At 30.1% G+C, this 16,798-nt stretch overlaps 3 protein-coding genes across 3 annotated transcripts; 2 read left to right on the top strand and 1 right to left on the bottom strand.

The window, feature by feature from the left end:
- The first annotated feature begins 2,204 nt into the window (after positions 1–2,204).
- On the top strand, positions 2,205–4,397 carry LOC123922853 (CASP-like protein 4D1). Its single transcript, XM_045975527.1, has 3 exons — positions 2,205–2,425; positions 3,958–4,093; positions 4,188–4,397. Exons 1-3 carry the CDS (start codon positions 2,205–2,207, stop codon positions 4,395–4,397), a joined length of 567 nt encoding a protein of 188 aa, XP_045831483.1.
- A 1,124-nt stretch (positions 4,398–5,521) lies between these two features.
- LOC123882431 (transcription initiation factor TFIID subunit 6-like) lies at positions 5,522–6,771 on the top strand. The gene is made up of 2 exons (XM_045931288.1): positions 5,522–5,653; positions 6,273–6,771. The coding sequence occupies exons 1-2, from the start codon at positions 5,578–5,580 to the stop codon at positions 6,644–6,646; spliced, it is 450 nt and encodes a 149-aa protein (XP_045787244.1). The 5' UTR covers positions 5,522–5,577; the 3' UTR covers positions 6,647–6,771.
- A 111-nt stretch (positions 6,772–6,882) lies between these two features.
- On the bottom strand, positions 6,883–7,537 carry LOC123882432. The gene has a single exon (XM_045931289.1). The coding sequence runs from the start codon at positions 7,451–7,453 to the stop codon at positions 7,040–7,042; it is 414 nt and encodes a 137-aa protein (XP_045787245.1). The 5' UTR covers positions 7,454–7,537; the 3' UTR covers positions 6,883–7,039.
- Between the last annotated feature and the right edge of the window lie 9,261 nt (positions 7,538–16,798).

The following is a 16,798-nucleotide window of genomic DNA, read 5'->3' on the forward strand; positions in this document are numbered from 1 at the left end:
GTTGTGCTTTGCTGAAGGAACCGTAGTGTATGACAATTGATATATGTGAAAATTTTGAGCTCAGTGTTATTAGGATCATTGTGTCCGTGGTCAACACTATTTTGGAGTTGAGACATTACAATAAATAAATATTATAGCTCAGTGTTGTTGGGATCATTATGCCGGTGATCAACACTATTTTGGAGCTGAGACATTATGTGTAAGCATAAATAAATAAATTAAGCTCAGTGTTGTCGGGATCACTTAGCCGGTGATCAACACTATTTTGGAGCTGAGACATTATGGTATCTTAAGGACCATGTAATTTCTCTGGCTTTCATGCATTTGAGAGAAATTATGTCTAAAATATTGAAGCTCAATGTTGATTAGATCATGATACTGCAGTAGTCAACATCATTTGAGAGCTTGGACTTGTGGTATCTTATGGACCATAAAAATTTCTCTGGCTTTAAGGCATTTGAGAGAAATTGAGGACTGACGAAGAAAATGATAGTATGGTTGTTTGATCACAGACATATCAGTTTCTCGCTACACTCTACACAAATGACTAGTCGACGGAGTTTGGTGGTATTTGTAACCATGGAAGGTGTTGTATCGATAATGATATAATTACCACTATGATTCAATATCATTTAACTTTTGTTGGACGGAGTCTTAATTAGATGTTGCATCTTGGGATCATTGTGGCCACATTAATAAATATGTTATCAACCCAAGAGTCGTTTTCAAAGTGTTTTCTTTAAATTAAATATACACAATTGATTTTGCCCAAGTGGGAGAATGTTAGAATATTTTCTAATATTTTGTGGGCTGCAATCAATTGTGGCTTTTGATATTAATAAAAAACGGGTTGATGTTGTTGTGATCCATTTGATGATGCTTAAGCCCGATAATTGTGATCAGTAATAATGGGCTTGAACACTAATTCTGATTTGTGTAGAAATAAAGTGTAGGCCCAACTCTAGGGTCTATGATGGGTGGTACTAGGTTGAGATCTTTTATATATAAGATTGGCTAGGTCACCTTTGCCGTCACGCACAAACACATTAAGCTCATTTGTGGTTTTACCCATCAAAGACCTCAAAGACCGGAGCAAGTGATAGGCAAAGGAAGACCTTGTCTAACACATCGGTGGTTCCGATATCGGCGCTTTCGATAACGATGTTTTGTGATTATGATTATCAAGTAAGTGTGTTCTAATTTCATATAATATATCGATCTCTAAATTATTAATTATTACGATATCCACCACTTTCTATAAAGAGTCATAAAGCTCCTTTGAAATCATCTGCTCACAAATCATATAGAAATCAATACAACAAACATTGGTGTTAATATATAATAATTTTATAAACAACATGACGGCTGCCTTGAAAATTGTTCTATTTTTTCTTATAAGCAAAAATCCCGTAAAAGAAGTAGATTATTGAACTTAAGTGATTAATGTGCTTCTCCAAGGACAAATTGTTTTGAAGAATCCAAGTTCAATTTCTAGGTGGAATACTTTTTTTGCAATACTTTACTTATTGCGCGACCAAACTCGATTACTAGAATCTCATTTCCTTTGGAATCATATGATTATAAAAAAAATAAAATCTGTAAAAGAATGCTAAATCCGTCAATGACAATATTCCAAAATTCTTGAAACTGCAGGCCAATCTAGATAAAAGTAAAATAAAAATAAAAATTATCAAATGGAAGTTTTTGTTATCCGTCAAATGGAATACAAAAAAATGTGAACTTTATTATCAAAATGTGAGCTTTCATAGAAATCACTACTTAGTATAAGAATCATTTGAAAAAATTACAGAAAAAAGATAATTCTTATGGTATTAAATTATTATTATGAAATTAGTACCCAAAAAATAATTATTATAAAATTTTACCTTAAAAATAAATAAGTGGAGTGTTCGAGATTTAAATCTCAGCTCTTAACTATGTATATATATAATATGATATCTCTATCGACTAAATTTCACGAGAATCCAATTGACAATGTATTTTTGGTTAATTAATAGTACTACTTTATTAGACAAATCATTCTATGTCTCTACTTGGTCAATTGACAATGTACTTATTTTGATTAACTAAATTTATCAATTTCATGCTATATAAAAGGCCACAAACAACTATACAACACATTTGTAAAAATTAAGAAACGGAGTTTCTGATTTTAGAATATTTAAGAATTAGAAGGTTTTGAGATGGAGAATAACACCACAAATACTACTCCAGCTACAACTACAACCACAACTAGTAAACCATCAAATTCAAGAACTGTACTTTTACTTATGAGGGTGTTAACTTCTCTGTTCCTTCTCATTGCTCTCATACTCATTGTCTTAACAAAGGAAACTCTAGATGATGATATTTATGACCATCGCGACCAACCTAAAATTAAGTTCCAAGATATCCATGCTTATCGGTGAGTGTTTAGTTTTTAGTTCTCCAATTAATTATCGGAAAATAGTATGTTTAAAGAGTGCCCGTGGGTACATAATCAAATTGGTATGACTTTAATTTTTTTTAAAATCAGAGATTCCTGATTTTATACAATATACTCCCTCCATTTCAATAAATAAATAAATAAATGTCTTTTAAAAATTTTACTAAACTAATTTTATTTCTAATTGGTATTATGTACCTTCAATTAATTAGAGAATACAATTGGATGTAAAATAATACTAATTTTATATTGGCAAATGTAAATAAAATTAATTTTTTACTAAAGTGGCATTTGTTTTGAAACGGATTTTAAATTGATATTTATCTTTTACTTGTTTTAACGAGTAGAGATGCTCTCAATTTCTTAAAATAAATAGACAATATAATTATCAAAGTTTAATATTTAAATAATATTAGTAATTCTTAACAAACTAACTACTCTCTCTGGCCTATATTTTAAGTAAAAATTGTCTTTTGTACACTTATTAAGGAATGACTTTTTTTATCTTAATTTGATGTGATGTTTTTAATGAAATTCCTAAAATAACCTTATAATGTATTAAATTTGTATTGGAACTCTACAATAATGTTAAAAAGTAAAATAATTAATAAGGGTGTTTTTGGAAGAGTAGCATTAATTAAAGCTAATATTGTTAATTTTTGCTTATATTTTGGGCCAACTTTTGTTGTTGATTTTTGCTTGTAAACAAGACCGGAGGGAGTACGTACTAACTATGAAGCAGGGATACCTCTATGATTAGGCGTGTCGCGGTGTCCGACACGTGTCGGTGTCCGACACTCGTACAACATGCGTCGGATAGCTCAGACCGGTGTCCAAAAAAATTCAATTTTTCCTTTATTTTGACACTCATTTGGATCTGTGTCCGACACCTGTAAGACACTTGTATGACAGGTGTCGGAGAAGTGTCCCAAAAAACATTGTTTTTTCTTTGCTTATACTCTTCTTATACACATATTAGTCATATCTATAAGAGTTAAAGATGTGTCGAAACAACATTATTGATCAACGAGGGGTTGCAGACATTACATTTTGATTACAATACTTTTAGTTTTTTCGATAGTAGATGGATAAATAAAGGTAAAATACTATCATATATTGTTATTAGAATTTGGGAGGCCTATACTCAACCACGAAAGCTAGCTTTAGAGTTGAGGTTTGCACTACACTTATAAAGGCTATCTTTACCATATCTCTAGCCAATGTGGGACTTCTAACAATTGTTTTAATTTTTTTTTTAGAAATAACTTTCTCAACTTAGATTTACATGTATATATTTTGATTATTAATTTATATATTTTATAAATATATAGCGGTGTCGGTGTCTTTCATTTTTTACATTAGCGGTGTCGCGATGTCCGTGTCCGTGTCGTGTCGCGGTGTCCGTGTTAGGGTCCGTGCTTCATAGCGTACTAATTAACAAACTGTAACTAATTTCTAACAACTAACTAACTTATCTTCTATATTAAGAGTCTACAATTTTGAAAATGTAGATACATGATCTCCACAATAGTAATTGGGTTTGTTTACACTCTTCTGCAAATGGCACTTTCGATTTTTACCGTGGCAACAGGAAATCGTGTATTAAATGGTGACGGAGGCTATAAGTTTGATTTTTATGGTGATAAGGTACATTTTTATGGTGTAGATAGATACTAATTAAATACTATGTGTGTTTTATCTCAATGAATTGACATTTTTAACTATATTTTTTTTTGGACAGATAATATCATACTTTTTACTTTCCGGTTCAGCTGCTGGATTTGGTGCTTCAGAAGATCTTCAAAGACTCTCTGATGAAATATTTGATCTTCCCTTAATCTCATTTTTTGGAAAGGCTAATGCCTCAGCTAGTCTTCTTCTATTTGGATTCATAGCCACTGCCGTAGCATCAGTTTTCACTTCATTTGCTTTGCCAAAGAAAGCTAAATAATAACATCAATTTCACTTTATTTGCTTTGCCAAAAATAGAAAGAAGCTCAGTTTGATGCAATAAATAGTCTAATTTTCTGGATAATTACTATTTTTTTTTTTTTTTAAACTTGGTATCCGGCCTTAGGACCAATCCCACCGCCCACTTGCGGGGGCCCCATTTAAAGCCAGAGTTTTTTTTTGCTCTGTATGGACTTAGCCCACCAAATTTGGCACAACTGGGAATCGAACCCGAGACCTTGAGAGGAGCATACTCCAAGAACCCAAGCCAATACCACTCGACCAACCCAAGTGGGTTCTGGATAATTACTATTATCTTCTCACTTCTCTAGTTTGGTTTAGTTTATTAAATTTCTTTGATTATCAATAAAATATATATGTTTTTTGTAATGGATTTGTGTAGTCCTTATATACTATTTTCTTTAAAATTAAATTTCCTAAGAATTGTACTTGTTTTGATATTTTAATAGAATGAATGAATTTCTCTTGTCTTCCTTCTTCAATGTTATATATTCTCTCCTTACCAAAATATAAGCCGTTTTGATTATACTAAACAAATTAAAAAATGTAATTAATATTGTATAAAAAAGAGAAATTATGAGTTAGTTTGGATATCACCATAATGATTGAACAGGAAAAAATTGGGTGATCATCATATTTGTCAGGGGTTAGGAGCACTGGGCTCTAATGTGGTATTGTGCCTCTCCATGCTCTTGGCAATTATGGAATTAGTGAAACACCAAAAGTAGGATTAATATTATGAAAGAGAAAAATCAATAAACCAGTTTATTTGTTTATTATATGTTTGAATATTGCCCTGCAATGCAATTTGTCTATAAGATGTTGAGTGACCAATATATACTCGCTAGTTCAAATTTATTTTAACTTCCAATGGGTTGTTTGATTTAAGTCAGTATCCATTCTTATATCCAAGGTTTTGAAGTCATTTTGAAGCATATATACGTCTTCTTGAACCAGAGATGCTTCTTGAGACACAGAAAAATTGAAGTGAAAAGGCATGAAGCTTGGCGTGTCTATGGAGCCTTGCTGGTACGATATGTTATTAAATATTTGTTACAACTAATAAAACATTACTATATCAGTATAATTAGTGGTCTGATGATTGTATGTAATGTTTTATTCGGCGTGCTGCAGGTCAATGTATATACCTTCCACTAAAGATGTTCCCAGCTTTTCCATCTCCTGCCCCTCATTCTGTCTGGAAGACCAGTGCAAGTGTTCTTACTTCTCCACCTCGTAAGTATTTTCCTCATTGCCTGACAAAAAGCTGGTCAATTGTACATGTCTAGGTATTGTAACTTTTAAACCAGTTCATTGAGGGAGAACCCTTTTTGCATAGTTAATTTATTTAATGGAGTATAATACCTACAAAAGAAAGGAACCTACATGCTAAAATATTGGAATCTCACTAAAATGAATGAAGCTTTTGAACCAAAAGCAAGAGTCAAGTTTCACACAATCATGGCTTGTCGAATTACAGTTCAAATTGTGAGTTTCCTAACTTATTGTTGGACAGTGACTTGTAAATTTAAAGTGTCAATGTAATAGTTGTAAGCTAGTGATTGACAAAACTTTCGTCTAATTTCTTGATAGGCTTTCAATAGTTACTGTATATAGCCTGGACTGATTGATTTTATCCGAAAATCAACGATCTCGACACTGTTTCTCTTGAATATATATATATTTAATTATACGATTCTTTGAAAACATTGCACATAATATTCGGATTTAATTTGTGATGATATAAAAGTGCAGATAGTGCCATAGCCATCATCTACTTGAAATTATTACAAGTCCTTTATAATGATTATTATTAGTTCGTATACTGACTCATTTTTCATGATTGATCATCAAGACAAACGAAAGGCAAGCCCTATGGAATTGGACCAGCAGCCCCCTTTGAAGAAAACAGCTACTGATGGAGAGGTTAGTGTGGATCTGGCGAATTCCTCACCATCTCATAAGAAAGAGGAGACAGGAACTCAAGCTTCAGTTGATTCAAAAATTGGTTCACCATCATCTTCTGGACAGATGAAAAATCAGATCACTACCGACGGTGAAGTTATAAGTAGTGGGGGTGATACTCAGGGTTTTAATATCTCAGCAGTCCTAGCCCAGGTTTGGAAGGATGAACTGAATTCAGGACGTATCCTGACATCACTGGTTGAGCTGTTTGGTGAAAACATCCTCTCATTCATTCAAACTCGTGAGATGTATATGATCTTGTAACATAGGGCGTATCGTAGCAAGTTTGTCTATGGATAAACCATGGATGACCTGTAGGTAATATGTGATTTTGTGAACAAATTAATATCACTTGGTATGAAATGTATAATTTTCTTCTGGAGATGAAATTTTGGATTCACCTGACTTTTATGATTATAAGCTTTAGTTGTTGGGTCAATTTCTTCAACCATACTTATACTTAAAAAACACAATACAGATCCTTTTCTGACAGAGATGTAAAAGCTCAATTGTTTATTTCATTTCATGCATACATTTGGTATTCATAACAAAACAGTTTAAGGTGTTTTAATGTTAACAGTAATAACAACAAACAAAATATTAAAATACTTCAAAATTAGTTAAATCTTTGTAAGCATGATCATTTCAGAATAGCACTTAAGCTGCCACATTATTGTACTCTCTTTCAACAGCTAATTTCAAGATGCTGTCTTCTTCCAAGACCATTTGAATTGGCAAGAAACCCATTCCATCTGCCATTGCAAGCATCATTTGCTTGGTTTCCTTCTTGAACTCTTCTAGATCAACTGCGCCATTCAAGTTGTGATCGAATTGAACAAACAAGGATTGATAAACACGAGCAAGCTCACCCGGGTCTGACTCCACATCAATACCAAAGTGTGTTTCGAAAACCCTGAGCCCCTGGAGCTCTTTCAACAACTCTTCATAGGAGAGAAGACCATCATTGTTTGTGTCGAGTTGAGCAAACCGATTTCCTATGGAGCTATTAAATGCTTCTTCATCTTCAAGGAAATGGACAATGGTGGCACCATCTAAAATTTCTACACTCATCTTTCTTTTCTACTTGATGTTAAATGGAAGATAGTTTACAATGAGAGTTTTTGTGTTTGCAAATGCTATTATTGCTTTGATGAAAAGAGTTTATTGATCCTTCTAGTATATATACACATAGCCAGCCATTAGTAATATGTTCCAAAAGCATATATTCATTCTTTAATAACTAACCATGGCATAGAAACCATGTGTTGTTTGTGTCCTTTGTTTAATTAGTGGCTTTGGTCAAACCAACTCAATTGGATGCTTCCCTCAATTGTTGGTTTCTGATTGTTGGAATTGTTCCCTTGTCACTAGCCCACAGATATACGAATTATATATATGATCTTATGAGATTATGGGTGCATTATTTATATATTTTGGTATGAAAATAAATTATTATTAAATAAAAGGGGAAGTCAGCGTTGGAAGTCTAATGCCCTTCTAGTGTACTTTCTCAATAGCCAAACGAGTAAAATTTGTTAGAATTTATTTAATAGGTCATGGTGTTTTGTTGAATGTCTTAAACAAAGGATACCCACTGATTGATTATTTTAATATTATTCAAACAATAAACATTACTATAAATTCATTAACAAAGGATCTTCTTTGGTTTATTCTATTGTTGTACCATTTTGCCCCACGATTAGTAGAAAATTAAGATGATATAATATAAAGGGGTTTGCTAATTTACACCCACTTAAAAACATGTGGATGTAAATTAGCAATGCGCACACTTTCACTTTGGATAAAAAAACCATTTGACTTAGTTATTTCACACTTGAAAATTGAGGGTTAGTTAGGTAAATGTTATTAGGTGGGTGTAAATTAGCAAACCTCATTAAAGAACGCTAACTTACAGGGACCAAAACCAAAAATGTGTGCATTGCTAATTTACACCTTAATGTTTTTAGGTGGGTGTAAATTAGCAAACCTCTGATATAAAACATACTTTTGTAATGCATGTTTCACTTGACCATAGAGCAGAACATATGTTACTCCCTCCGGTCCTTTTTATAAGAAACACTTTGGAATTTTTATTTGGTCCTTTTTATAAGAAACACTTTGACACAATTCCATTTGTACCCTTATTAAATACAATCAAATAATTCATTATAATGCTAGTGCATTAATTAGAGAGTCCTATTTCACATGCTAGTCAAAGGTTAGTTTTGGAATATAACATAAAATGTTAGAATCATTAATGAGAAAATTTACCTTCCTTGGTCTGTGTGATTTTGTCAAAGTGTTTCTTATAATAAGGACCGGAGGGAGTAATATTTACCATAATTTTAATAAAGTTAATAATTAATTTAATAAAATTTGTCATGTATATATGTAGCTTGATCAATTTTACTAAACCTCATACAATTACTCTCATGTTCTATCTATTATTCTCTTAAGCTATAACTATTGATATCAACTAGTTTATACAGTTTTTAGGTGAAAGAATCACTAAGATATATTATCAAAATATTAAATGTCAGAGACTATCATAGAATTACAATATCTCAAGCAGGATATATTATCATAATATTCATAAAAATTGAAATTATAATATTCAGTACAATATACAATCAATATTCAAATTTAAAAAAAAAAAAAAACTACAATTGATACACATACAACAATACAAACGGGAAATAACATATATTATAGTTATTTTGTGTGTACCGGGGGAGAAAGAAATTTATAAAAATGAACCTTCAACACACTTTATTAGTTTTTTAGAAAAATAATATTCTATTGATTGAAATTCATATACATCTCACTAAATAATGTAAAATTCTCACATTATATGATGAGATTCATTTAAATATGGCTTAAATAATTTTTTAGTCCTCGTAAGTTGACGTTTTTTTGGTTTTAGTTCTTGTATATTTTTTTTAGCAATTTATCCCCGTAAGTTGACGTGTTTTTGTTTTTAGTCCCTAAAGCTAAAATCCATAGGAAAATCTGCATGAAACATGTTGATTTTAAATCCACCGAAAAATTCAAAGAAAAATCTGCAGGTTTTCCTGCGAATTTTAGCTTTAGGGACTAAAATCAAAAAAATTTAACATACAGGGATGAATTGCTAAAAAAAAGATATAGAGACTAAAACCAAAAAAACGCCAACTTACAGGGACCAAAACATCATTTAAACCTTTAAATATTAATAAGTAGAAACGAGTTTTATGAAAATTAAAGAAAGTGTATGAAAGATTAAGTCACTCATCATCACAAAATATTTCTTTGAGGTCTTTAACAGCTTCACCAAGAGAAGTAATATCCCCTAAGGCTACCAATGTTATATGCCCCACTAGCGATGTTACGTGCAACCCTTTCATGGTATATTTCATGAAAGAACTCATTCTCTCTTCTTTTTCTTTTGAATGAAGGCATTTTGTACATTCTTTATGGAAGACGTTATGACAATATGTGTTTGTACATATGTAACGACTTCCCAAACCAGGCTTTTTGCAACCACTGCATGTGAATGAACCAATCAGTTGTAATGTGTGTTCATGACCCATTGTTGTGTCTTGTAACTTTTTGTCAAATATTGTAACAAGTGTTCAAGATTTAGCTAAGAGTGTATATGTTATATATGCTAGCTATTTAATGTATTAACATACTTTATGAATAATTTCTATTTATATGTAAAAAGTAGTGTCAATAAGACATGGCTTACGGGTTTCCAAGAAATGCTATACAACTATGTATGGCATATTTTTCAGGTTATTATTTCTAAGAAATGCTATACAACTATGACATTTTTTTGGTTATATGTGTATCACCATGTAGGTGCATGCATGGTTGGTAGATAATGTTGGGATTGAGATTCACTGCCATAGAAAATAATACAGTTTTCACGAAATAGTTAATTTGAGCCGTTGATTATAAATCAGAAGGTTAAAATTGTTGAGATTTTATCTCCATAGATTAAGGGATTGTGCAGCAGTATGTTTGTTATTATTTCTCCTTATTTAGAGCTCTATGATATAGGAATTTACTCCTAATTTCTAGCTCATTTTGTAACATAAATACATTCCAGTAAAATTCTATATAATCAAATTAATTAAAAATCATTTTGTCCATCAATCTTGATCGGATGATTAGGTGAGTAACTGCGTCCATTTCGGATAATGTTGTAATAGTGCTGACGTATTATTTTTTTGGTTACAATGTGCTGACGTACTGTTTGTGCATGGTCTTGTGTTCTAGTTCTAGGCAATAACATTAAGGAAAATGCATAGCCATTCCAAATGAATGGTCTTGTTTGTGTTCTAGGCTATGTACGTCAACTATGAGAGTGTTCAAATCATTCAATAATAACTAATTATTTTTTATAAATAATTAAGTACATAAGCCATATGCTATAAAGTTGGCCGTCACCACTTTCTCTTTCTTTTTCTTCCCTTTTAATTAACTTTGGCCGTCACCACTTTCTTCTTATTCTTAGTCAATTAAAGAAAGGTGATTTAAGATTAATTTTAACCTGAAATCAACCATCAAAATTATTTTTTCTTTCTCATTAATTATAATAATAAGGAAAATGCTAAACAGTGCCCCCGGGGCATTGTTTAAGGAACCAAACATAGTAATATCATATTGAAGTTTGTGCAGTCAACGCCTCGAAAGTCTAAAAAGTATTATTTTCAATTTTAAAATTTCTTTTTTTAGTTTCCTTAACCAGTGCCCGGGGGCACCGGTTAGCATGACCCATATAATAAATAAGTGTGATTTTTACGTATTTGTTTATTTTGATTTCCTATGCTTGTATGGTGTATTTTGTTGTCTCTCATCTTTGTGCAATGTTCATTTGTTTTAGGTTGAAGGATTAATTTCGATCTAGCGCAGATCCAATCGATGACGAATTTGATGTCATCAACGCTACAGATCTGGAGGCATGAATATTCCGAACACTTCAATATAGTCATACTTGTAGGCTTATATAATTTTCCGTTTATGCTATTAACGTTAATGTTATGAGATGGTTTGTAGATTTTTTATTTTTGTTTTTAGGGACTTTGAATTTGTCTTGCATCGATGTACTCTATCGATTTGAATCATTAATGAATATTCTTTATTTTTAGTTAAAAAATCATTATTGTTATGAACTATTTCTAAAGAATAGCAAGAATATAGAAGGAGAAGAGAAAGAGAGAAAAGAAAGGAATAGACCATTGTTATTATTCTATTCACAAGTGTGTATTACATTGTAACAAAGGGGTCCTATTTATAGGACACAATTAGGGGACAAAAAAACCTACACAATAATGGACATTCATTACATATTATTCATAACACTCCCCCTTGAATGTCCATGAAGGATATTCTTTCTCTAAAAAAAACTCTAGTGAAGGAAAAAGAGTACATCATCATTTGTGTGTGAACTGCCTCATTAAAAACCTTACCAGGAAAACCCAGTGGGACAAAACCACGGTGAAGGGAAAAAGAGTGCAGAACATATTTATATCTCCCCCTCATAAAGACAATTATTATACATGAGATGAAAAATCAAATAATCTTCTGTACTAGCTGCTCCAAGGTTTTACTAAAAGTTGACTCTGTAGAAAAATTTGTCGTATCTTCTTTATTATACTCTTCTCTAAATTAGCACTGCGTCTGATATTATCTTCATGTTGAGTTGTTGCAGGAACCATCATTTTGTAATAAAACAACGAATTTCTTGTACGTGTTGAATTACAATTCTCAACAAAAATATCTTCTCAGCTTGCTTGATGTAGTGCTAAAATCTTCATATGATTGGATGATATTGTTGTTTCTTTAAAGTATAAATAATTCTATGTTTTGCTTTACTTCAATATTTGGGTTGGATGAATAGGCAAAAATAAAATACTACGAAATTATAGCAAATATATTAGTGAGCTTAATTGAATTAAGATATGGTACTTCAGGACCAATTCAAATTGTTCATCATTTTCTTGAGGCATGACACATCAAATGACATTGCAACCATTTTTAGTATACAACAAATTAGATTTGTCAATGTCAAACTGTTTTAACACTTTTGCTATATAATCTTATTTAAATTATAAATTTAAATGAGAATATCTCATAAGCTCTTCGGGAGTCTAGATGATATTTTATCATTAATATAAGCCTCGGATATAAATAATTCATTGTCAAATATAATTAAATCCTTCAGGGATCATCATTATCAAGTGAGCCAGTAAAATATGTTAAAACACATATTTCACATGAATTGAGTATTTCAGATGCTACTCAACTTAATTAATTTTTGAATTCACTTCAGGTGAATATGCTTCTTGAAAATCAATGATTGACATTTATCAATATACTTGAATAACAATTCAAATTCTAAACATTTTGTTTTTATTATTTTTCTCTTGAAAACTTATTCATATCGATTTATCTCCATCTGCAGATGAAATGGACTACTGGTCCAAAAACATTTCGCTTTGCAAAGCTAGTTTAATTTTGTATCAATTGCGTCTATCTTATTTAGTCAATCATTTCATTGTCTATAATCCTTAATAGACTTTGATTTATGATCCTCATTGTCATTTATCACATATATATATAGCGCTTTATTATGTGCAAAAATATTGTCAACGTTGACTTCATCTCGGTTCCATCGTATTCCATTCATGACATAGTTTGTCGAGATCTCTATATTTTCGTAAATTACAGGTACCTGATAAGTTCTTCTGGAACTGGAAAATTAATTATGTCAAATACTATTTTCATATCCTCACTCGGGTCATCTTTGTTTTTAGCACCTTTTCAATATTAGGAGGATTTTTATCTTTGGAACCGATTTTCTTACCATGCTTCACGCGTGGTTAGGAATCATTTGCAATATTAGATTGTCCAACAGGGACATTCATTTTTATTGGAGCATTAGCAGCTGTTGATTGATTTCATAAACTTTGCAAATGAGTTATCTTTTGAACTTCTGGTTCATATTGATTTCTAAGAGGATCAAAATAACAATTATTAATTTATTTCAAAACATTTCAATTGAACTTCTAGTTCATATTTTTAGCTGCTTATTATCTCCCCCTAATATTGGGAAAACTAATTCACCAATTGATAATCAGCCCATAAAGCTGTAAAAAAATCTCCAATTATTGGCTCACTTTGGAGATTCATATAAAAATTATTTCCCAATATTCTTTTACTACCCATTTAAATGCATTATATTGGAGCAATTGAGACGTACCCAACACATCCAAAAATGTTTATATGGGAAAATAGGTTTATAAATTAAAATTCAAATAAATTAAGGGAGAGCTTATGTATATAATAATTTGTTGGCATGATGCTATTCAATATCTCAACATACATGTTTGAGTGTTCCCAACTATAACTTAGAATGAATCTTCAGGTCCATTATTTTTTGTTTGTATGAACATATTTCACAAGATGTTTGGTATAAATTTCAATTAACATATGATATTTATCAAATATTTTCTAGAATAATATATATAAAACGATCTCTTAAAAATAATCTCACAAACTTCTGGTTGTGAGTTTATAACAAACATACATGTGACCATTTAGTTGATGCATCAATTAAAATTTTAGGAATCTAATCGGTCCACATGATCGGTGTATTGATTTACAAATATCACCTTATATATATTCTAAAAAAAAGAAAATATGCTCATTTACTTAATTTATCAACTTCCTTCGGGAACTAGTAACACATAAAAATTATTAAATTGAAGAAACTTCAGGCCCTTCAATTCATATAAAATTATTTTATATTTCACATCATAATAGATTCGGGATGACCCATCCGATCTTGCCAATTACAAACTTAATATATTTTAAATTGTAAACTTCTGATTTACTTAAACATGTGCTTAAGTTGCACTAATATCATAAGTACACCACAAACTAGAGATAAAAGTTGATAATATGTCTCGTAATATAGAGATAAAATATCTCCGTCGTTTCTTGTTTCAATATGATATTCATTTATGTGAATATCCTTCGGTAACAAATTTCTTTAAGACTTAAAATATAAAATACATTAGCAAAGTGCAACTTTGTTTCTCGATATAACAATGCATTGACTCTTCTGGAGTCTTCAATAATTTTCGTACTACCAAATATAAAATTTAATTTTTCATGAATAGTAGTATCGATGAATATTTTCAAGCTAAACAAATATGTTTCTACAAAAAAATCTTTTCGGTGGAACACAATAAAAAAATAGTAATAATTTATTTGTATGAGAATTAAAAGAGTAAAAATAAAGTATAATTTTTTTTTATGTGGATTTCAGTAGAATTAGAAATTAAAATATAGTAACAATTAAAATATTTTAAAATTAAAATCAATCAATTGATTTAAATATGTAACCGGAATAATTAAAATCAGTTTATATTTACAAACTGTAACCGAATTATAATTATAAGTAATTAAGAAAATAATTGTATTCAAAGCTTAAGAAAACATAATCACCATAAAATAAATTCAAAGTTTAATGTATAAAAAGCTAAATGTAACTTTTTTCTTAGGCATATATTTCATAGGGAATAATAATCGTCTACCTCATAGTAAAATATAAAATAGATAGATAGAGATCTTACTAAGTTGTACATCGAGAAATAAAGTCGAATTATCATGTAAAAACTTTCACATTTCAATTGATAATTATTGAAATTGTACCAATCTAAAATATGATTAATCAAATATTTTTTGAAATTTTTTTCATAAGTTTGCTACTTCAGGAGCATATTCAAGAGACATACATAATTGTTCTTTTAATTTTGGTCCAATTTATACTAAGATCAAATAGATCATATGGACTTTAATCATATTGTAAACAAAAATTAGTTCTTCAGGAACTCAACAACAAATCTCTATTCAGAATGGCTAGAGAAAAACACAATTTTACAATCTTTCATAATATTGGTTAAGAAAATCCATATTCTTTGAGCAATCCATCAAAGATGCGCCAAATTAAAGCTTTAGCTTTTCAAGAACTATATCACAAGTGATCTTCATATAATGATCATAATAATCTTCATAATTTCTTCAAGAAAATTTTATTCTTTGAGCAATCATTCAAAGATGCTTCAATATCAAGGTTTTCCCTTTTTATTCTTTAATTAGTTCTTCGGGAACTAGCTAATATCACATATATTTTCATTAGTTTTGCTAATTTGTCTACTTTTCCTTTTTTTTTCTTTCAATTCTAGCGAGAAGCCGAGCTTTTAAAATTAACACGGCCATGACTATTACCTCAACGATGGCCACAATTTTTGTCCATGGTAATCGTGTGTTGCTACATTCACTTCTGGGAATGGAGTAACATCAATGGGTTGGACTTCATTCACTTCTGGGAATGATTTTTCATTCATTTATTATTGATATATACTATCATCAAATAATAAAATTAAGCAAATACTTAGATAAGCATAATAAACATAGTCAAATAAAAAAAATTAATTCCAATTATTTTTTATTAATACTAATGTAATGTAACATACTGAAAATTTATAATGCAAATTAAATAGTAACTTAATAATAATTATAATGTAACCTATGTTATGAATAAGATTAATTAGTAACTTATTGAAAAAATAAAAATAAATTGGCATATAACGTATTGATAAGAAAATTGGCATATGATATACATTTTTTATGTTTTGTACAATATAGAAATAAATAAATAAATCCATTGAAAATTGTAAATTGCCAAAATTTTATAAAAATTGGTAAAACTATCCTTTAGGGATGCATATGTATATTGAATTCTTCTGGAATTCTTAAGAAATAATTTGATTTTTCTTTTAAGTTCTTCAGGAACTATATAATATTGTTATAATGTAAGAATAATCTTTTATGCAATCCTCATAAGAATAATCCATATTCTTCGTTATATTATAATATATCTAATTGTACAATCCTTCAAAGATGTATCCGTAATGAATTCTTCGGGAATTCGTGGGTAATACAAATTGATTTTAAAATTGTTTAAGAACATGTATAACGGATCAAATATATATTCAATCAGTTATTTATCCAATCCTTCAGGGATTGATGTTCATTTTACTTATATCTATGAATCTTCAGGATTCATATTTTAAAATTTCATCATACTATGAATCTTCAGGATTCATATTTTAAAATTTATCACACCATGAATCTTCAGGATTCATATTTTAAAATTTCATCATAATATGAATCTTCAGGATTCATATTTTAAAATTTTATCACACTATGAATCTTCAGGATTCATATTTCAAAAATTTCACCACGATACTTCTGGATCGAAGGTTTGTGAATCAATATAAAAAAACAAGAAGACAAAAAATTATCTGAAAGAATAGAATAAAAAAAATCATACATAAAATAAAATTGTCACTTCCCTTTGTT

The sequence above is a fragment of the Trifolium pratense genome, linkage group LG4, assembly GCF_020283565.1.
Source record: "Trifolium pratense cultivar HEN17-A07 linkage group LG4, ARS_RC_1.1, whole genome shotgun sequence".
Taxonomy (NCBI): Eukaryota; Viridiplantae; Streptophyta; class Magnoliopsida; order Fabales; family Fabaceae; genus Trifolium; species Trifolium pratense.